The 21,654-nt window shown below is 45.6% G+C and overlaps 1 protein-coding gene across 1 annotated transcript in view; it reads left to right on the forward strand.

Annotated features, from left to right (window-relative positions):
• Nucleotides 1–21,077, forward strand: part of ATAD2 (ATPase family AAA domain containing 2) — a 55,582-nt gene extending 34,505 nt beyond the window's left edge. The window contains exons 22-28 of the mRNA XM_006274409.4: nucleotides 1,264–1,423; nucleotides 5,859–5,981; nucleotides 8,409–8,558; nucleotides 10,289–10,711; nucleotides 13,961–14,094; nucleotides 17,463–17,591; nucleotides 20,553–21,077. Coding sequence (XP_006274471.2) covers nucleotides 1,264–1,423; nucleotides 5,859–5,981; nucleotides 8,409–8,558; nucleotides 10,289–10,711; nucleotides 13,961–14,094; nucleotides 17,463–17,591; nucleotides 20,553–20,585 — 1,152 coding nt within the window. The 3' untranslated portion in view covers nucleotides 20,586–21,077. The remainder of the gene's footprint in view (nucleotides 1–1,263; nucleotides 1,424–5,858; nucleotides 5,982–8,408; nucleotides 8,559–10,288; nucleotides 10,712–13,960; nucleotides 14,095–17,462; nucleotides 17,592–20,552) is intronic.
• Nucleotides 21,078–21,654: the final 577 nt, after the last annotated feature.

Genomic DNA, 21,654 nt, shown 5'->3' on the forward strand with positions numbered 1-21,654 from the left:
ACACTCTATAGGCCATCAGCTGTTTTTATGGGAACAAGAATGGAAGTAGCAGTTTGCAGAAAGTGTTAGGACTATGTTATCTGAATTAGCTGTGATGTATAATGATAGTGCAATAGCAAGTGGTGTGGATTTCCCCCCCCAAATAGTATCGGTTTGGGTTTTTTTGGTTTTAGGGGGTGAGTACAGTTCCCAGGGACGTACCCTCAAATATGGGGGCATATGATCCAGTCTTCAGAAGTCCTACGTGACTGGCTCTGATATAGCCTCACATTTCTTAGGAGAACAACACAGCACAAGATTACAGAAGAGGACAGTGGGAACAGAATTTCATATATGTTTTTAAAGTAGAAATTGTTTCCACAATGACATAAAGACACAGTCAAGTTGCTATGACTAATTTTTCTTCCTTAAGTATATTTTATAAGGGAGGAGTTTCCTCTTTATAAAAGTAAACTCTAAATCCAGGTCATAAGATGATTCTGATGTTTAATTATTGGTTGATAAATTTGCTGCCTGCCCAGATTATGACCTGGAGACCTGGCTTTAAAACCTTTGGTCTATGTAGTACCTTAGGCTCCTACAAGTCTCATCCATGCCAAAGGTCTAGGTACTGCTGTGCCTGAGACAGGTGAACAGAATGAAGAGCTTAATACTGTTTAGATATGCATGCTTCAGAGAGAGAGGATAGAGGTTCAGGGGCCATTGAAAAGCATGAATAATACTTAATTGGAGGGAGGAGAGAAGATGAAGAGGAAGAGAACTTAATTGGTGAGCCTAAATTAGTGTAATATCTAAGGAAGGTCTTAAATAATTGGTGTAGTTCAAGACTTGTACCCTAGGGAATAGTGACAATCACAACTCTGGACAGAAGAAAATTGAACTTAGGGGAACAAATTTTCAGTTTTTGAACTTCTGAACAGGTTAAAAGAAGTAGAAACATTTCATCAAACTGAGAAATATTGAGTAACTATTATGTACGTATTAGAAGTGTAATGGCATATGTATTGGAGTGCTATAAGAAAATAGCATGATGCCTCATTTCATGTTAAAGAGGAACTTAGAGACTGCATTGTACAATGCATAAAATTAACTAAAACATTCATTTTCAAGAGGCTCCTTAGCAAATCTATATAGCATCTGCTGACATACCAAAAAACATGTTATTTAGGTAGCACAAATAACTAATTGTATGATATTTATGTTGGTAGCTGTTATGTAAGTTTGATTACAGAATTTCTGAGTGGGTTTTTATTTAATTTGTAGGTACCTGATTACATCCAAGTTATTAAACAACCCATGGACCTTTCAACAGTTATCTGTAAAATTGACCTACACCAGTATCTGACTGCAAGAGACTATCTGAAGGATATTGATCTAATCTGTAGCAATGCCTTAGAATACAATCCAGACAAAGATCCTGGAGGTAAAGATATATATTCTATACCACTAATGTAAATAACTAAAAATATATAGTAACAAGTACTATGTCTTCTACTGTTGTGGATTAAATAATTTAGATAACCACTGGGGAATTTTGTTTATTAGATTGTAAGCATTTAAACCTTGGAGCTTAAAATGTCTGGTATTAATTTGATATTGGCTCTTCTGGTTTGATTATTGCTGTTTTATTAATTGAAACAGTCCTTTCAAATGTAGCTACAGAGTAGGGCCGTGCAAAACGGCAACGTTTCATTTCAATTTCAGATTCACCATTTCGGAGGGACAGTGTTTCTGTTTCATTTCACTGTTTCAAAGTACTGTTCTGTTTTGTTTTGATGTGTTTTGGCGTTTCACTCATAGGCTATAATGGGGAATCACGAAAATGCCTGTAACTTTGTCTTTTCTTGTTTGATTCAGATGAAAACAGGGTTGGTAGCCCCTTCTGAGGCCGTGAAGCCTGCCAAGTTTCAAGGAGATGGGTGCAGGGGGTTCTGGGAAACTGCAGTTTGTCACTGAGTAGGGTCCCTAGAAATGGCCATGATACCCTTAGGGCCCTGTGACTGCCTGCTCCACCCTGCAGGTGCCCTCTCTTCTCACCTGCTGCCATGTCTTGTTGGAAAAGATAATAGATAGGGAGGCTGTCCTCAAGCTTCAGCTCAGTTACTGTCCTAATGGGCCCCACTAAACCATGCAGGTTCTTAGACCCCTTGCTGGGACCCACGTCTGGTTGCGGCTTGCCCAGTAGGCCAAGGGGTTGCACAGCAGCGGCTCCACGTCCTCAGCAAGATAGACAGCCACTGAGGCCTGACCGCTACCTGCCTGATGGTGGGGTCTGGTGCTTCTGGACCCCACCACGGAAGCCATACCCTTGATCCACATTGGCAGCGCCTGTGGTGGAGGAGGAGACTGGCTGGTGGATGGTGCGCTGGCACAGAACAGTGGATCCCCCCTCTTCCGTGTCCCCCCACCTGTGCCCTTCTGCCTCCCGGACTCTATTCACCTGGCCCTTCATCCAGTGTTCCAGGGTTTTGCTGGCACATACGCTCCCCTTCACCCTTGAGTTGCACATAGCCACCAGCAAATGGGTCATACTGGATCTAGCTGTTTCTTAATGCTCTCCTTCAGCAGTGCCTGCACCTCTGGTGACAGCGGCTTGCCCCAGCCAGGAACATCGATCCCCTGAAACTTGTGCATTTCGTTTTCAAGTTCCCTCACTACAGGGATCGCCTAGCTCAGGAATGCATCGTCACTGTTGGGGCTCTTGGTGGCCTCAAGGAAAGGCTTGAAGGGACCACTAGGATCTGGCCGATGGTATCCCACTCAGCTTTGTTAAGTGGGCCACTGATCCCAATCTCCCGATGCAAGGCCATCTCATGGATAGCCTTCTGTTGCTCGACCAGCCTCTTGAGCATCAGGTATGTGGAGTTCCATCAAGTCTCCACATCCTGCACGATTTTGTGCTGCGGGATGCTCAGCTCTACTTTTTTGTCCTGCAGCATCTTTCCCTCACTTGATGCTGTAGTAGAAGTAGCCTGCTACCTTCCTGCATTTGGAAATGAGCTTGCTGGTGGCGCTGGTGCTGTCACCGGCAGCCCTGTCCCCCTCCAAGGCATCCCTGACAATGTTGGCATCTGCTGTGTGGCACAAGTTCTACCTCAAAGTTGGCATCACGGACTGCCTTGGCCATATTGGCCCCATTGTCAGTGACCATAAACCCAAGGGGGAGCTTGCCTTGCTCAACGAGCCACCCTTGCACCAAGCGGTTCACAGCCCCCACGATCCCTGTTGCCGTGCGAGACTCATTGATCACCTTGGCTTGAAGGAGAGCCCACCAGTGGCCTGACTGGTTGCACCAGTGCCCTGTGAGAGAGAGGGAGGTGTGATCTCCACCCCAGCTGCTCCAGATGTCAGAGGTGAAGTGTAAGGCCACCTGCAGATCTGCCTTGCACAGCTCCTCCCTGAAGTACTCCTTGCATGCCTCATACAGGGAGGGCACCACCGTCCTGCTAAAGGTGATGCACGTGGGCACTTGGTAGGATGGGGCCACCAGTGCCATGAGTCACCTGAACCCTGGCTGCTCAACTAAGGAGAGGAGCTAGCCATCCACAGCAAGCATCTCCCTAATGCTCTGGGTGATCTCGCTCACCCTTGCAACACGGCCCCCTGTGTGCCTGCCTTTCCCCCACTATTCCAGGGTGGTCTGCCTCTGCTTTGGGAGGACAGGGGCTTTGGAGTGAGAGGGGGTCTTCCCTTTGGGCACAGTCCTGCTGGTGCCAGGCTGAGGGAGGAGCAAAGGCAAGGTGGGAGGGGGTGCCTGTGGAAATGCATCAGCATCCCTATGGTGCTCATGCATTTTGCTCCGTTGCCTCAGCTGATTTTTGGCTTGGCATTGCAGGCAAGTAGCGTATGATGGATCATCTGTCTGCTCAAAATGATCCCAGACCACACTACCCCCTTGCTTCTGGGGTGCAGGTGCATGTGTGGATGCTGCCTTTCCCCCATCCTCAGCAAGCAGAGGCACAGCAACAGGAGGAATGGACTCAGCTGAGCCACTTGCCTCAACAGTATCTACCTCAACCTCCTCTGAAGTGCCTTCTGGGGAAGGAGACCTGGCCCTAGGGGAAACTTGAGGGGTATGGAGCACAAACTCAAATGACTCCCTCTTCTCTGGAATTTCCCTTGCTATGGCACTCAGATCCAGATCCAACTCTTCCTCTGGCACTGGAAGGCTCAGGCTGGGAATTGAAATTGGGGTGGAAGAGACTGTAATGCTGGTGCTGCTTGTGGTTGTCTTAGTGGTGGTACTCAGAGTTGTTGTTATCATAAGGTATTATTGGAGGGGATGCGGACACTGGTCCTTGGTGCCACTAACAGCAGAAGCGGCATGGCTGCTAGTTGTTGGAAAGAGGCTGCATCTAAGTTTGTGGGAGGGAGAGGAGGAACTTGGAGCTCTCCCTCTGCCCCCTCTTCCGCCCTGGTCAGAAGAGCGACCACCTGCCTTTCCTGCATGCTTCATGTTTGGTGTGCTGGAAAATCTGTGTGTTTCTGTAATGTAATGTATGTATTTATGTAATATATAAATATATGTTGTGCTTTCTTGCACAGTCAGTGCAGACTGTCAGGGAAAACAGAGATTTCTTTTATGTGGAGAAAAGAATTATAGAGAATAACAACAACAAAAAAAGGATTTTGGGGGAGGAATAAATTCAAAGGAATGGATTAGGAAAAAGGGTATTAGGGTACTTCAGAAAAGATTGGATCCCACTTGCTAGGAACAGACTAGCAAGTAGGAAGCGAGAGCTTTCCTGATGCTGGGAGAGGACACAGCTCAGTAAGCTGACAAAGCTGATTTCAAACGATCCTTTTATATTCCTTCTCCATCCCTCCCCCAGAGCACTGGGATTGGAAGGGACCTCAGGGAAGGATCAGATCACAGTCATTGGCTAGCTACACATGTCAATATTGGAGTAGTCCTTCCCCCCCTCTTCCCCTTCCCTCTCCTTAGTTTGTATTTCCCTGCAAGCCCGGCTTCGAAACTCAAAACTCTTTGAAATTTTCCAAATGTTTAGAGTGCCCTTGTTTCATTTTGAAACTGTTTCGAAGCCTTGCGTTTTGTTTTGGTTTCGAGCTTGAAACGCGTCAAAACACCTTCGAAATAAAACGTCCATTGAAATTTTGCACAGCCCTACTACAGAGTTGAACTCCATCTATGCTAAAAGTGAAGAGGCTGATTAATTTATGGGAAATACCGTTTTCCTCAATATCCCCCCCGTCCCCCCAATAAGATATGCCCCTTGCTTTTGGAAGGCAGATTGTAGGGGAAAAAATGACTTTTCCAGAATCATGGTTGACTCTGCAATAGTAAGTCCTCCTGGGAATGTAGACTGTCCAGAAAGTGTGGCATCTGAAGAGACAGTTTGTGTAAGGCAGCAGGAATTTCCTGGTATGACAGCAAGTCTAGGCCCCAGAACCTTATAAGGGAAGTAACAAGACTATTGCATCTTTGCTGTGGACAATGAAGTGTTTCCACAAAACAAACCTCATCAAGATACTACAGACTGCATGTAGCACCTCACTTGACCTAACCCAGCTCAACTGTTGCTTCAAGCACAATCTATGGTGTTAATGCTTACAGCCATTAAGGAATTGGTAGCAGCTTTTGTCTGTGCAGCTGATATCTGCTGCAAATTCTGTAGTGAACAAGGGGTAGGTTAATACTGGACTCCACCCCTTCTGCTTGCTGAGCTATAGAGAAATGAAAGCCATCTTGGCAGCCATTAGAGCACAATCAATGTCTCCATGTTTTTATTCCAGCAAAAAAAAAGCCAGCTTTCCCACTTAAGATGCCTAGCTTCTGCAGAGAAAGGTGTGTGGTATGAGAGTAAATATGGTATTCAATTTTGCCTTTTAACTTTCAGATCGTCTCATCAGACACAGAGCCTGTACGTTGAGAGATACAGCATATGCAATAGTCAGAGAAGAAATGGATGAGGACTTTGAACAACTTTGTGAGGAAATTCAGGAGTCCCGTAAGAAAAGAGGTATGTATTAATGCCAAGTATTAAAAGAATTATCTAAACATCTGCATCAAGAACGAACCAGGATTTCTTTGGTAATGTAATTTTTTATTAAAAAAGACTTAAGAAATCTTGCTTCTCACATATTCCTTGGACTAAGATACCTACAATGACACCATGTAAAAAGATTTTTGAAAATTAGAATGTCTTTTATTGGACTAACACTATAGTGGAATAGTTAGACAACCTTTTAAATGCAAGCCATTCTTCATCAGGTCTTACAAGAACAAGCCAAACACAGCACAGTAAAGAACAATTCTATGAGGTGGGGAGAGAAATTGCCAGAGGGGGAGGAGGCATACAATTAGTAAGAGAAAAGAAGCTGATTACTGAGAGATAAAAGATAGTTATGCCCACAAGTAAGGCAGATAGTCCTTAAAGTTGTGTAAAAACAGCACTAGCTATTTGCCAGATCCCACTGATTTAAATTTTAGAAGTACTGCTTACACTAATTTTTAAGTGTACCCATAGGTGCTGACTTTTTTTTGCCAATGGGTGCTTGCAGTCATAAAAAAGCCAAAAGAAAAAAACTGTGCTTTACTTCAACCCAGCTCTGCAGTGTCTGTAAAGTTCAGGCACTTTAATGGGGCTTTTTTGCACTTTTATCTTATCAGTTTTAGCTAAAAGGACCCAAAAAGTCCCGCTGAAACACCCTATCTTTACAGACACTGTAGAGCCAAGTTGAAGTAATGCAGCGCTTCCTGTAAAGTGGGAGGGTTGTTTGTTTTTTGATTTTTAACCTCTGCAAATGTGGCTTCATGGGTGCTGAGCACCCGCTAATTTTGTTTTGGTTTGTTTTGTTTTGTTTTGGTGGGTGCTTGAGTCCTGGAGCAGCACATGTGAGTGTACCTACTAATTTGTGTGCAGATAGTGGCACTGCTCTCATTTTTGTTACTCAAACGTGTGCTCAGCTGTTCACACTGTAAGGCTCTTACGCTGTAAATGAGAGCCCCTTGCCTCCAAGAGTGGTCTGATATATTTCATGGTGCTACTAGCAAAGCACTGACAGTGGTTGAACTAGACTGTTCAATATTAGATGCTCTTGCATTTTGGGCAAATTTCAGGTTGTCCAATAAGCCTGCTTTATGTGGCTTTAGACAAGGGGTGGGCAATTATTTCGGGTGGAGGGCCACTAACAAATTTTGGTGGTGTCGAGGGCCTTGATGGGTGACCTGCCCCCTGGTCGTCATCTTGTGACTGGAAGTCCCTCCTCCTAACCCCTGACCTTTGCCATCAGAAGTCTCTCCCTTTGCCGAGGAAGTACTCTGTTTTGTGGGGGAGGAGGGGTTGCTTGTATATTGTATGGAGGATGGGGGGGGAGATTGGGGGGTGGGTATGCCTGGGGTGTGGGTATGGTGCAGGTGTGGTGTGTGGGATGTTGGGGGACGTGGTTGAGGTGTGGGGGTATGAGACTGTTGGATTTGTATGTAGGTATGGTGGGGTGCGGATGGGGTATGTGGGTATGGTGGGGGTTGTATGGGATGTGTATGGGAGTATAGGTGGGCTATATGGGTATGGTGGGGTGTTTGGGACAGTGAGTGTGGGTGGGTTGGGTTGTGTGCATGTGAGGGGCTTCCTCCCTCCGCCCACTCTTCATGAGGCAGCTGAGCCCAGCTGCTCCACAGGTGGAGAAAGGGGGAGGATGACCGGTGCTGCCTGCCTAGGTCGCAGTGCACTGCAGAGGGCAGGAAAGCAACTGCCACCAGCAGGCAGCAAGAAAAGCCCCTAGGAGAGGGAAGGGTGGGGAGACAGGGAGCTGAGCCTGGTATTGTTGGCTCTCTTGATCTCTGTCCCACACCTGCCTTGCGGGGCTGCAGCCAAGCCTGTTCTGGATCCTGCAGCTGCTGCTTCCACCCCACCTGCCTGTCCAGTGCCTGCCTGGCAGGGCTTTGTGAGCAGCTGAGCTCCTTCATGCCCTCCCTCCATCCACACACTCCCCCACCAGGCCATGGACAAGCAGAACCAAAGTGAGCTGCAGGCAAAGCCCACCCCACTCCCCTCAAATTCTTCAGCTTCCCCCTCCCTACCTGCTGCCCAGAGCACCGCAGCAGGGACAGGAGGAAGAGGAGGAGTTGCTGGAGGCAGGGGGAGCCCAGCAGTTCCCTATGCAGTGGCAGCAGCAGCCCTGCCCAGAAGTTGTGCCCACTGGCCGGGGCTGGTGCCCTTCATCAAGGGAGGTTTGGGAGCACAGCAACTACTGCCCCAGGTGGGAATGGGCAGGGCTCGGCCCCAGGCAGAGCACAGCAAGGGCAGCTGCTGGCAGTGCTAGATGCAATTAATTGGTGGGTATCTATCTACAGGCTGGATCCAATTAGCTGGTGAGCCACATTTGGCCTGCTGGCCATATTTTACCCACCCCTGCTTTAGACTGTAACTGTGCTTCTCTTCAAGGTTGCAGCTCTTCGAAGTATGCTCCATCTTACTATTATGTGATGCCAAAGGAGAACTCCATATCTGAGTGCAAGAACCTGGATCTCGAGTGTCATGAAAAAGTGAAGGTGCCAGCTATGCCCATGGATTCTAGCACACCCTTTTCTAATGGCAAGTAGTATTTTATTAAGATTATGGACATGGTTGATAAAATGATACGTGGTTAAAGTGGAAACTTTTTTAACAGTTTCTGAATGCTTCTCTTATTTGGGAAGCAGTCTTTAATCTAATTTCTTCTTTTCCTTGCTGTGATCTCTCACTCTTGGTAGCCACATAAATCGAGGGCTACAGTAAAGTTTTTAAAGTGCAATTTTTATTGTTGCATATAATAAAGTGTTAAACATGCAAAATAAACAAGAAAATCTTGTAATATAAATAATGAATGTCTGAAGGGGGAACAGATTCTAGTTTACCACTTTTTAAACCGTTCAGTTTAAGTGCAAGCCAGGTGGTTTAGTGTGAAATTTTAGTTCCATGAGATTTAAGAGTTTTACTACTGATTTAAACAGGAGTAGGATTTCACTGATTTTTTTTTGTCACATAGTGCTCAGTGAAGGTGAAGAATCTTTGTACTGTACCAGTTAACTCTTCTGGTTTTATAAAAGACGGGGCAGGATAGCACTTAGAGATTAACTAGTTCAGAAAGACACAAGCTTTTGTCAGCGACAACCTGTTTAGTCAGATGCAAGCTGTCATCTACAAAAGTTTATGCCTCTCTGAACCAGATAATCTCCTAAAGGCTAGGGACAGAAATTACACATAAATTGAGATAAGTGATCAGAAACTGGTTCAAATCTGTAACACAACAGAAATTCAGAGCATATAAACCACTTTCAAAATGGCTGAAATTGGTTAATATAAACCTGGATGGATGGTAGTATCAGACTTAACTGGTTTAGGTTAAATCAGTTTATTGAACTTCTGTTTCATATTCCCTCCAGATTTGAAGTTAATTCACAGTCCCCCAGCATCCCAAAATGCCTTGCACCTCCTCCACAAACTCCTCCTAAGCAGGCTAGCTTTGGTCCAAGCTCTCTGTGCCAGCTGAGCAGGAGGGCATGCTCTAGCGCTCCCTGGCTGTTGGCCTGGACCATTGCAGGCATGTGGCTACATTTCCAGGATTGAAAGTGAATGTCTGTTCACTTGCTTATTGGTTCACTGTACATAGCTTAAACTAATCTGCAAAGATTGAATCAATTCAGCTTTGGGCTTTTGGACTGTCTGCACTTACCCAAGACATTACCCTGCCCTGCCGTCGCCTTGACTTCAGATCAACACAGCTAACTACCTCTCTCTAGTTTATAGTTTCATTTACAATCTGGAAAGTGTCTAGTAGGCAGACTTTTACGGCTTACTTTGTCTTTTACAAAACCACCCTTGCCACAAGTTTTTCTGTCTCATTGTTCTGTATGCATCCATACTTAAATAAATCTTTATCTCAAATTCTCATCTTGGCTGTATTCATGTCAGACAGCACTCTATAAAACAGAAGTTACCTGTTCTCTGACATTTCATATTTACCAAACCTTAGCTTAAGAATTCTCCCCATATAAGTGTTTGTAGTTGATAACATTTAAATAATGCAGTTACAGCGTTATGATTTTATTGCTTTTTAAATCTAATAACAGGCGCTTCACTCGGTGAGAACAAGTGTTCACCGCAGTCTATCCAGATACATGCACATGAAAATACTTGGATTCGATTTGAATACTTGAATTCTTTTGTTAGTTTCTTTGTCTATCCAGGAAGATGAAGATGCAAGACTTAATAAATAAATAACTTAATAAATAAATACGTTGGAAAATGTTTTTGGCTCACTCTTCTATAATTCTGTATTTTAGCTTTATCAAAAAGAAAGCCTCGCAGAAGGAACAGATGGTCCTTGGGTAGTATAACAAAGAAGAGGAGAATTTCTCAATTCAATAAAGAGAACAAAATTCCAGAAGAGGAGGAGGAAGAGGAGGAAATTCCAAGTGATGGAGAAGAATTTCTGGAGAACTCTGCTTCTAGTCTGGATCAGACTGAAGTTGTAGCCATCCATGGTTCTTTGATGGAAGAAGGAGAAATTGCTCTTCAGGAACGGCAGACAAATTGTTGTGAAAATAAATCTGAGGTAACCAGCTGTGACAAGGCTAAGCATGTATCTGAAAAGGAGGCCAGTAATACTTCAGTATGTTTAGAACCGAGAAAGGAAAGTGAAGGATGTAATGGAGAAATTCCTCATTCTCAAATAATAGAAAACTCTGGAGAGAGAGATTCCAATGGTAAGTGGAAGATCAGACCTAACCTTGTTCATTTAGCATCTCTTTCTATCAAAGAAGCCTGTCTTTCTATCTTAAGCTTTTTAATCTGAACATTCTTAATTTTATCCCATTACTTTCTTTTCAGTCTCCTTTTTTTATTAGGTTAGATTCTCTTTCCTTAGTGCAGGGGTTGGCAGCCCCTGGCATACGTGCCAAGCATGGTACCCAAGGCTGTTTTCCTCGGCACACATTGGGGCCAGGGCGGGGAGGAGCTGTTTGCAGCCTCCCAGCTGTAGCTGGGCCCCGGCTCTGGGTAGTTGCTGCCAGTCAGGAGCCCGAGCTGCTCCTAGCAGGTGTCTGGGAGGCTGCAAGCAGCCTGGGCACCATAACTAGCAGCAACTACCCCAGAGCCTGGGCCAGCTGCAGCTGGGAGGCTGCAAACAGCTGCTGCCTCCCCAGCCCGGCCCCAGTGGGCACAGTGCCAGCACCTGTTACCTTCCCAGAGCCTGGGGCCAGGAGGCAGCAGCTGTTGGCAGCCTCCTGGCTGCAGCCGGCCCAGGTTCTGGGTAGCTGCTGATAGCCACGGAGCCCGGGCTGCTCCCAGCAGCCGACTGGGAGGATGGAAGCCCTGCTGCAAGCAGCCCGGGCTCCGTGACTATCAGCAGCTACCCAGAACCTGGGCTGGCTGCAGCCAGGAGGCTACAAACAGCTGCTGCCTCCTGGCCCCAGCTGCCTCCCAGCCCCAGATCCAGCCCTGAGCTCCAGGGAGGCAGCAGATACTGGTGATGCTCCCTGTTGTGCTGCCCTCCCACGCCATTTCTGCAGAGCAGCATGTGAAACCTGGCGCAGCAGGATGCAGCGGGGGATGCCGAAAGCTGCCTACTGCTCCGAGCTCCTGCTGTCCTGGCCAGGGGCAGCAGCAAGGGGCACAACCCTGCATGCTGCGCTGCTCCTGTGCACACAGGGGAGGTGTGACCCAGGCAGCGTGGAGCTTGCAGCAGCAGGCAGCTTCCCTATGCAGCCCCTCTGCACTGACTCTCCTAGTTGCACATGCTGCGCTCCCAGCCCTGCTGCCCTCCCCTGGGCCCTCCAGAGTGCAGCGTGTGAGACCTGGAGAGGCAGCTCACAGAGGGGCTGCACAGGAAGCTGCTTGCTGCTGCAAGCTCCACGTTGCCCGGGTCACACTTCCTCTGTGTGCGTGGGAGCAGCATGGGCAGCACGCAGGGTTGTGCCCCTTGCTGCTGCCCCCGCCTGCAGGGGAAGTGTGGCCAGGGTCCCTCAGAGCAGCAGGCAGCTTTTGTGCACCTTTTCGCTGTGTCCTGCCATGCCAGGTTCCACATGCTGCTCCACAGAAGTGGCGCAAACGGGCAGCACAGCAGGGAGCATCATCCATAGCTACTGCCTCCCTGGGGACTGGAGCTGGGGCTGGGAGGTCTCGGCTAGGGCTGGGGCCGGGGTGGAGAGGCAGCAGCTGTTTGCAGCCAGCCCAGGTTCTGGGTAGCTGCTGATAGCTGGGGGGGCAGGGGCTTTGGGTGGGAGCAGGGGTGGGGAGCAGGGGCTTTGGGTGGGGGGCAAGGGGCAGCAGGGCTGGGCTTTGGGTGGGGGGCAAGGGGCACAAGCAAGCCATCCTGCCATTTATCCCCTGCCCTTGTCTTGTTTTTCTGGGATGCTGGCACTGCAGCACTTTCCAAGGTGGGCATTATGGGTTTTTTGGCACTCCTGCCTGGTAAATTTGGCTGAAAAGACGGGGAGAGCTTGATATAATGGAGTCTAACAAGTATAGTTTCTGCAAAGGAAAGGTGTCTTACTAACCTACAAGAATTCTTTTGGACATGTCAACATAGTGGATAAAACAACACCAATCTACAGAGCTTAAATAAGCTTTAGAAAGGCTTTTGACTATCTCAGAAATGCTCTTGAAGAAACTTAAGTGGTCATGGGGTGAGAGGCGAAGTATTAAGTAGACCAGAGTTTTCCAGCTTTTAAGTGGCTGGGGTTCATGGGTCCTGGGGCCATATATTGTGTGTGCCTCTTCCCCTGTAACTCCTGCACTGCACATCTCCCTGATGTACAAGGTGTCTCTACCCCTCCACCCTCCTGTTGTACCACATTTGTATCATCCTCTCAGATACCCCCAACTGTGGACTTCCCCAGCACCGTGGGCTGCAACATCTCACCCCCTAGGAGGGAGAGGGAGCCCAGATACTACAGCTGCTTCTGTGTCCTGAGCATTGGGGACAACAGTGGCGAAGTGGGAGTCCAGGGGTTGTTTTTCAACCCTTGCAGGCCACTTGTAACATGCAGGTGACTAGTTAGATAACCCTGTGATGGATCACTAGCTAAGAATTTTTTTTTCCAAGTCAGGAGGTTAATAACAGGGTCTTAAAGGTTTTCTGTTTATTCCCATGTTTATTAACATATTAATGATCTGGAATGGACAAATGGTAAAGTAGTTAAATATGCATGTGATAGTGGTTTAGGTTAGCTGGCCCCAGAAATTACTTGCAAATGACTTCAGGACATAACCAAGTTAAATGAATGGGCAGTGCAATTGCAAATGCAGTTGAATTATAAATGTAAACTTACGGCTCTCAGAGGATAGCTGCAGTCAGAAACGCACACACAACATTAGAATGAAGAAGAAACGGGATTAGAGAATTACATGGAGATCAGCTGTGGAGTCTCAGCTAAATATAGTGTATGGTAGTGGCCCCTCCATCTGAAAAAGGTTATTGCTAAATCATGAGAGGGTCTGAAACGGGCAAGAAAAATAACACAGACATGAAAAAAACTCTTCAGATCAGAGAAATGATAGAAAAATACGATATTTAATTTACTTTTTTTAATTAAAAACATATACATACCTTCTCTATACCATATGTGTCTCATACATCTCTCTGCTTCTCAAAAAGCAATAAAGGAATTATTTTTCACTACTACAGGATGGTATTGGTGCGAAAAATAGCAAGGTTCACAGAGGGGAGATTATATGGATAAGAGTTATTCTAGTTAATACTGGCAATTTCTGGAAGAGACATTAAATCCTGCTCTCCAGTGTATTAAGTTAATTGTCAGGGGCTTAGAAGAACATGCCTCTAATGTAGGGGGAAAAAAATCCAGTGAGCAACATGGTTTCCATTTTGAATCTCCATGGCACTTTAAAAGGGGTGACATTCAACAGAACCATATATCATCCTTGGTTCATGATTTATTCCAGAAAAAAGGTGAAAACTTCTGTAAAAGAGATTTTCTATCAATCTTTTATTTTAGATGGCTGCATACTTCGCATGACTCGTGCTAGACGTTCTCAAGTAGAACAGCAGCAGCTCATCAGCGTTGAGAAAGCTATGGAGATTCTCTCAGAGCCAGCTTCTCCATTTATCGTGGACTATGAAGATCTTAAAGTATGTCCCCTTCTAGTTTTTTGAACACTGAAAGAACCCATGCTTAACGGTAGAGTCATAAATTAAATGCACTGATAATTTGCTCTGTTGGTTACTATTTTGTGAGATTAGCCCCCCCCTTACTGGTCAAGTTATTTTGTTTTCTTGCCTGCTATTTCTTGTTCACATTAACTTGTAGAAAAGACTGCCCGGTTTTTTATTCACATTACATATAAAAAGCTCCTCGTTATATATTGTTAATTAATAATATAATCTTTACCATCTTCAAAGTTTTTCTTGACATCAGGCTCCTGATAGGATAGATGTTAGTTCTGGTAACGATGGTTTAAGATCATAGTATAAGTTAACATCAAGCTCCAGTTATTAATTATGACACAAAGTTTGTCAGGAAAATGATACCTACTTAACTAAAATTCTTTCATTCTGATGTAGAAGGATGGAGATAAAATAGTAGCAGCTTTTGTACATCTTGAGGCTCTGATATCATTTGTGCATGTGAAACAGCAACTTAATTTTTATGTGGACAGACTACATTTGTCAGAACTTTATTTGCATTGAAACGTGAGATGAATCTCTTGAAGAGACAAGGTTTCTTGCATTTCTTGATTGTTTCCCAGTATGTCACAGGCTCTCAGCTCTTTCTCTTGAGAAAGTCAGGGTAAATCCTGTTTTACCTTTACATGCCTAGCTGAGGCTTCTGTTGCCAGAAAGCTGCAGTTTTTAGCACTTAGGCAGGTTGTATTCTATTTGCACAGGCACTTGCCTTGTACTTGCCTTTTGGGTGAGATTAAGTCTATAGTTAGGGGATCATGTATCTTTGATCTTTTTCTGACCAATAGGGAAGAAATGGTGGAGGGTTGTGAAGATGATGGGGAACTGAGATAGTATAGGAAGAAATAATCAATGAGCAAATGTGTTAGCCAGAAAAGAGAGACCAAGGAAGCTGTGGATCCCATGTTAAATAGCCAGGGTGAGCTCTTAACAGAAGATGGAGCTACTTAACAGCTACTTAACAGCTAATAAGGATTGTTTGGATAAGGAAGAGAACAAGCTGAGGGATGAGATAACAAATACACACTCAGAGAGCTTCTGATGTGTCTGAATGAAAAAAAGTCAGCAGGGCCTGATGAAGTTCATCCCTGGGTGCTGAAGGAACTGGCAGAGATCTCTGAGGCATTGGTAATAACAGAAGTTGTGGGAGAGGGGCAAAATACCAGTGGTCTAGAAAAGGGCCACATAGTGGCATCTCTTTAAAAATCAAAAAAAAAAAAAGGCAAGGAGGACAGGAGGAACTACAGACTGGTTAATCTCACCTTGGTACCTGGGAAGTTAGTGGAGAATATCATAAAGAAGTTCTTTTGCCAGCATCTGGGAGGAAAAGTTGTGAACACGAGCAGTCAGCGTGGATTTACCAAGAACAAATCATGCAGTACAAACTTGATCTCTTTCTTTGACAAAGTAACTACTTGGGTGGATGAAGGGAATGCTGCAGATGTCGCATATCTAGACTTCAGGGCTTTTGACAAGGTCCCACACAACCTTCTCATAAACAAATTGAAGAAATGTGAGCTAGACAAAACTACTATAATGTGGCTAGAGGTGCACCGATATATCAGTGACACGTCAGATCGGCACTGATGAAAGGAAAATTAACATTATTGGCAATCGGCTTTTTTTGGCCGGTGTAGCCAACAGTGTCACCAGTACATGCTGCATGCATGCATGCAGCCAGGAATGCAGCTCGGCAGCTTGGAGAGCATAATCTGGCCAGTAAATCTGGGGAGAAGGGGTGGGGGGGCAGATCAAGGCCCCCCACAGTGAGGGAGAGAGTGGGGCAGGTGCTGCCCAGCCAGGGCAGGGAATACAACCCCAGAAGCAGGGCAGAGCCATGGGCAGCTCTTCTGAAGGGGTGGAGGGAAGTAAGGGTGGATCCCTGCCACTGTGCACCCCCATGTGCCCCCCTGGATTTGTGTGTAGGGCAGAGGCGGGCTACCTGCTGCAGGCTCAGAGCCAGGGGCTGCACCAGCTTTTTCCCAGCGTGGGGGCTGGGCTGGGGCTGTGCTGGTAGGGGGACTACAGGGTGGTCTATAGCCACCCCAAAATTCCCCATAGTCACTCCTTCAAGTGCCGACACCGCCCTTGCCCCGCACACTAATTCAGGGGGGCACATGCCCCACATGCCTCCCCTGGGGATCCATGTGCAGCAGCAGGGAGCTTGCCTTCCTTTCCCCATCTCTTCCCCCCCCCCCCCCCCCGGACAAGCCACCCACAGCTCCTTCCTGCTCCCAGAGTCACATTCACTGCCCTGACTGGGCAGCACCTGCCCCAATCTCTCCCTCATCTGGTAGGGGGGGGGCCTCAATCTGCCTGCCTCTTCCCCCATGCCCCCCTCCCCCCCAACTTACTGGCAGAAGACTGCACTCCACTCTGCCAGGCTGCAGTCCTGTAAATTGGCTATCAGATCGGTATTGGCCAATACGGCTGGTTAATAATTTGCCATTGGTATTGGCTAAGAAAATCTTTATTGGTGCACCCCTAAATGTGGATAGACAATGAACTCAATAGCCACAAGCAAAAGGTAAATAGAAATGGATCCATGTCCCACAGGGGGCTGTCCTGGACCCAGTGCTGTTTAAGTTTCTGTGATTCCATGATTCTAATAAACACATTAGTGTTAAAAGGAACCTTCAGAAAGTCATTTAGTCTAACCCCCTGTTCAAAGCAGGACCATCCCCAACTAGGTATTAATGAGTTGGATGCTGGAATAGAAAGTTTCTTGAGCAGATTTGCAAATGACGTGAAACTGGGAAGGATTGCAAACATGCTGAAGGACAGGCAGAATGAAGTTCAATGCTGACAGATGCAAGCTGCTACATCTTGGGAAGAATAATCAAAAATATAAATACAAAATTGGTGGAATCCATCTGGATGGCAGCACTTAGGAGAAGGAGCTTAAATCTTGGTGGATCTGCAGTATAAGTCTGTATTGCAATTCAGCCACACAAGAGGTGAATGTGGTTTTGGGATACATCAATAGAAGCATTAGGTGTAAGCAATGGGAAGTGATAATGCCTCTCTACTCAGCACTGGTTATGTTTCATCTAGAGTATGTGTGGTTTTGGGCTCCACATTTTAAAAACATGTGCACATATTGTAGGGGGTCTAGAGGTAGATGACAAATGATGACGGGCTTGGAAGGCAAGTGCTACAAGGAGAGAGTGAAGGAAAGTCATGTTCAACTTACAGAAACCTAGGTAACCTCCAGAGGTCCCATCCAGCCCTACTTTTTCTATGATTCTAAAACTATTCTCCGCCATATTCTGAATAGGTAAAAAACCACTACTTACTTGTTTTTCCTTTTTTATCAGAAACTGTTGACTATTGTCACGGAAAAAAGTAGAGGCTACCATATATTTCATTTGGAAAAACTATATGCAATACTCAGCCAGTGTATCTATCGACATCGCAAAGATCATGACAAGACCAAATTAATACAGGTAAAATGCTACTTTCTTGCCAAAAAAAACTGTTATAAATTGCATTCTGTTGTACAGTTGATACTTGTGCGTTCATGCTGTTAGAATTCTTGTTTCATTCTCCTTAAACTACTCGTAAGCTTTTTTGGTTTAGAGGACACGTCTATTTAATACCTTTATCCTGGTACAAAAAGAAAGCATGCAGCCATTGAAGGTGTTTCTGTGGAAGAGAACCATAGTACTTCCAACTAGGAGGCTCTTTCTCACGAGAAATTCTCTCACAAACCTAAATAGCTGTATGCTTCTCTCAGGGTCCTAAGGACCCCAGTATCCCATAGTCCTCCGCTCCCCTTCCCACCCTTCAGAGAGAAGGGAAAAAACTCACCCTCTGGTAGTCCACCCAACAATGAACTGCCAGGTAGCCCTTTGGGAACCCTTTTGTCTCTTGAAGGCAGTGGCAACATTTCCAGTGCGTAAATACTCGGGGAAGAGTCCCCAGGCTGTTCATATGGCAGTGTCAGTGCCCCCTCCCTTGCACAACCACAGGTCACTCACTCCAGGAAGGGGAGCAAAGGTGGAAGGACTTCAAGCCCCAGTACCTCTAGCTTCCACTTTCTACACAGAACTGGGATTACCCTGAGTTGTATAATGAGCTGGGGTAGAGGGGACCATCCCCTTTGTCCCTAAGGTGGGTCAAGCTGCAGAGGAATTTCCCATGAATTGCTAAGGGGAGAAGAGCAGGGTCTTTCTCCTGTGACTGGAACTATACTGGGAGCCCCAGGACATTTTGAGGTATAGTACCTCTGCCTCCTTGATCCATGAACACCTTGGGCTCACCCTGGAGCTGTGCAGTATGTGGGGAGGAGGCATCCTTCTATGGCTTCAGCCATCCTAGGCGCCCTGGATGGTTCATAATTTCATAGACATTTGGGCTGGAAGGGACCCCGGAGGATCATTGAGTCCAGCCTCCTGCCCCAGGAGCAGGAAGTCAGCAGGGATCATAGGATCCCAGCAGGATAAGCATCCAAATGTGTCTTGAAGGCGTTCAAAGTTGGTGCTTGAACCGCCTCCAGCAGCAGTCTGTTCCAAACCGTGGGGGCTCGGACAGTGAATAAGTTCTTTCTTATGTCCAGCTTGAATCAATTGCAGTGGAGTTTGTGACCGTTCGATCTTGTCATCCCTTGGGGCACTCTGGTGAACAGATTTTCCCCCTGATCCTGGTGAGCACCCTGATAAACTTATAGGTGACCACCAGATCACCCCTGAGCCTGCACTTTTCCAGGCTGAAGAACCCCATGGCTCAGCCTCTCATCATAAGGTCTGTTTTCCTGACCTCTGATCATGTACATGGCTCTCCTCTGCTTCTCCACATCCTTTTTGAATTGTGGAGACCAAAACTGGTTGGAGCCATGGAGCCTCTGCCTCCTGCCCCTGCTCAGAACTAGGCAGGGGAGGGGGCAGAAGCAGCAGAGCTGGACTGGGAAAGGGTCAAGCTGCAGGACATTCCTTCACTTCTGACACAGACCCTAGAAGCAAAGGGATTTCCCCACAGCTCAGCCCATCCCTGCTTGAGCTATGCACGGGTTGAGTTGATTTCCTTGCGGACCTAGAACAGATCAAGCTGCACTGCCTCTGTCTCCAGTCTATGCAAGGTGCCAAGGTGTTTCCCCAGGAGGATTCAAGCTGTAGTGGCTGTCTTCTGCCCCATGCACAGAAGTGGTGATGGGAGAGGCAGAGGAGCTACAACTTGAACCATCCTGGAGTTCCTGAAACAACTCCAGCTATAGAAGAATGCTCCTTCCACCTCCCCTCATCCAGGAGGAGCTCCTTTACAGCTTGAGCCACGAGGGGGCATAGGGCACCAGCCATAGGGAAATGCTCTCTAGTCTTTGCAGACTGGTATTACCCTGGAGTTGTGCAAGGGGCTAGGGGGGCATTGCCCTGCAGCTTGATACCTCCTAGGGCCAGTGGGTCAAGCTTTTCTGCCTCTTTCAGCTGTTCATTGAACAACCTGCTCCTTTTCTTGGCAGAGTAGAGGGCAAGCTGTCAATCATTGGGCTCCCCTAAGGGTGGGGGGGAGGAGACCGACTAGTATCCCTATGCTTTAACCCCAACCTGTTTTTTTTTTCACCACTAAGAATTCCTTAGCACTGGAAATGAATGCCTGTCCATAGCCACCGCTGCTTTCACAGTTGGCGTGATTTTTGGTAGCTTCAATAGAAAAAAGCTTTCAGTAGATTTTGTGGTAGTTTGATAGAAACAGATCTGTTCTTCCCATTCAGTCAAAATCTCACCTGCATAATTTTCAGAAGAGTTGAGCTGTTAGGGCATGCTCACACAGGTCTCAAAGCTACCTTTTGGGCAAAAAGAAGTATGTGAAAAAGATGCTTTCAGTGTGTCCCTTCTTCTCTCTCCCTGCTGCTGCTGTCAGTTATGCCAGCTTTCTTCTGCAGGGCGAGGTTTGGTTCTCCCTTTCCACACGGGAAAAACTCTAGTTTGAATCAGGAGGCAGAGTATCTGGGTATAGTGCAGTGTAATTGTAGTGTAATTCAGCTTTAGGTAGGTTCCTGGCTTCCTGCTACTTTGCTTTTCTCTGAAAGGATCTGTGTAGAGCCACACTGACTCTTCATCTACCTCCTCCTCACTTTGGGTATGAAAGGATGTGCATGAAACTAGGGGAACTAAAGGACAAGCACAGAAGGCTTTAGTGCCTCAGTACTAAAATGCTGAATGTGAATGTGTGGAGAAAGGTTTGTATGTCTCAAACAGCTGAACACATGACTCCACAGCAAGACATCTGGAGATGAGTGGCATCTGATTTTCTTTATTATTGTTATTTGAGAATGTGTTTGTGTTAAATACATACAACTGCTAGTAATTATTTGCAAATACTGTTTTTAGATCGCTTTAAAATAGAAAACAAACAGGATTCCCAACAGTTTCCACTCAAGATTCTTGATGGTTTTTTTTTCTCTTTTTCAGGAAATGAAGAAAGAAATTGCACTCTTCAGTTAGTTTCAGTTATGTGATCTGTAGTTTGCATGATTTTCTAATATTTTATTATAATATTATGCTTTTTGCCACCTGTGCATTCAATGCAAGTAATTATACATATATAAATATATAAAAATATGTTGAGACAAGATGAAGTCTTTAAACTACTTGTTTTTACTGTATGATCTTGGGTGATTAAATAGTGAAGTAGAACAGCAGTGCATTTGAACTATTGAGATCATTCTACCCAGCTGTCTCTTCAGGATGTGTGCCTTTAAGAGCTTTTTTTCTTGTGACTTATCAGTGCCTTTTTACTACAGCTTTGTACATCTTTCAGGTACTCCGCAGTGCCTCTTTTGAAACAAAGAAGTTTGGGAACTTGATAAACTTTGTAAACTTTCTTAACTTTTTAGAATATATTTGTATTTTGAGACTATCTATATGTTGTTCTAAATATTGTATATTACATAAAGGCTTTAAAAATGTGCAAAAATAAATTCTACGGAAATTCTATGCAGTTGAGCAGAATTTTATTTCCCTGCTGGTGGGATGTCTGCAACATCTTGAGTAGCTTTCACAGTTGTCTTTAGACAATTGCATATATTTCTGAGATAAGGTTTAGTATTTTCAGTATGACTTATCTTTATTCAACTGTTCTAAAATGCCAACTTCATTACACACAATGGAAAGTTTCAGCTCCAAAAGATGGCACTTATCAGTGCTATAAGCAACTGAAAATTGAAACAATTTACTATAAACCAACTAAAGTAGCAGCTAAATTAATTTTGTAGTGAATCAGACAGGAATTACATTTTTGTCTTATATAGATTGAGTACATTGCTGGAGATGAATACAAACATCTACATGGATACTAAGAAGGTTCCACTGGCTGAAAAGTAGAGCAAGATACTGCTGACAAACTATATTGTTGGAAACAAGCTTGTGCATAAAGGGAGGGGGGGGGAGAGATCAGATAACTATCTCATTCTCTTTTGTGTTTTATTAAAAAAAAACAACAAAAAAACACTCATTTGCTTGAAGTTAGGCATTATGTAACTGATGAGTAGTAGCATAGAGCCATATGCAGTAA

The sequence above is a fragment of the Alligator mississippiensis genome, chromosome 3 (genome assembly GCF_030867095.1).
Source record: "Alligator mississippiensis isolate rAllMis1 chromosome 3, rAllMis1, whole genome shotgun sequence".
In the NCBI taxonomy this organism is placed as follows: domain Eukaryota; kingdom Metazoa; phylum Chordata; order Crocodylia; family Alligatoridae; genus Alligator; species Alligator mississippiensis.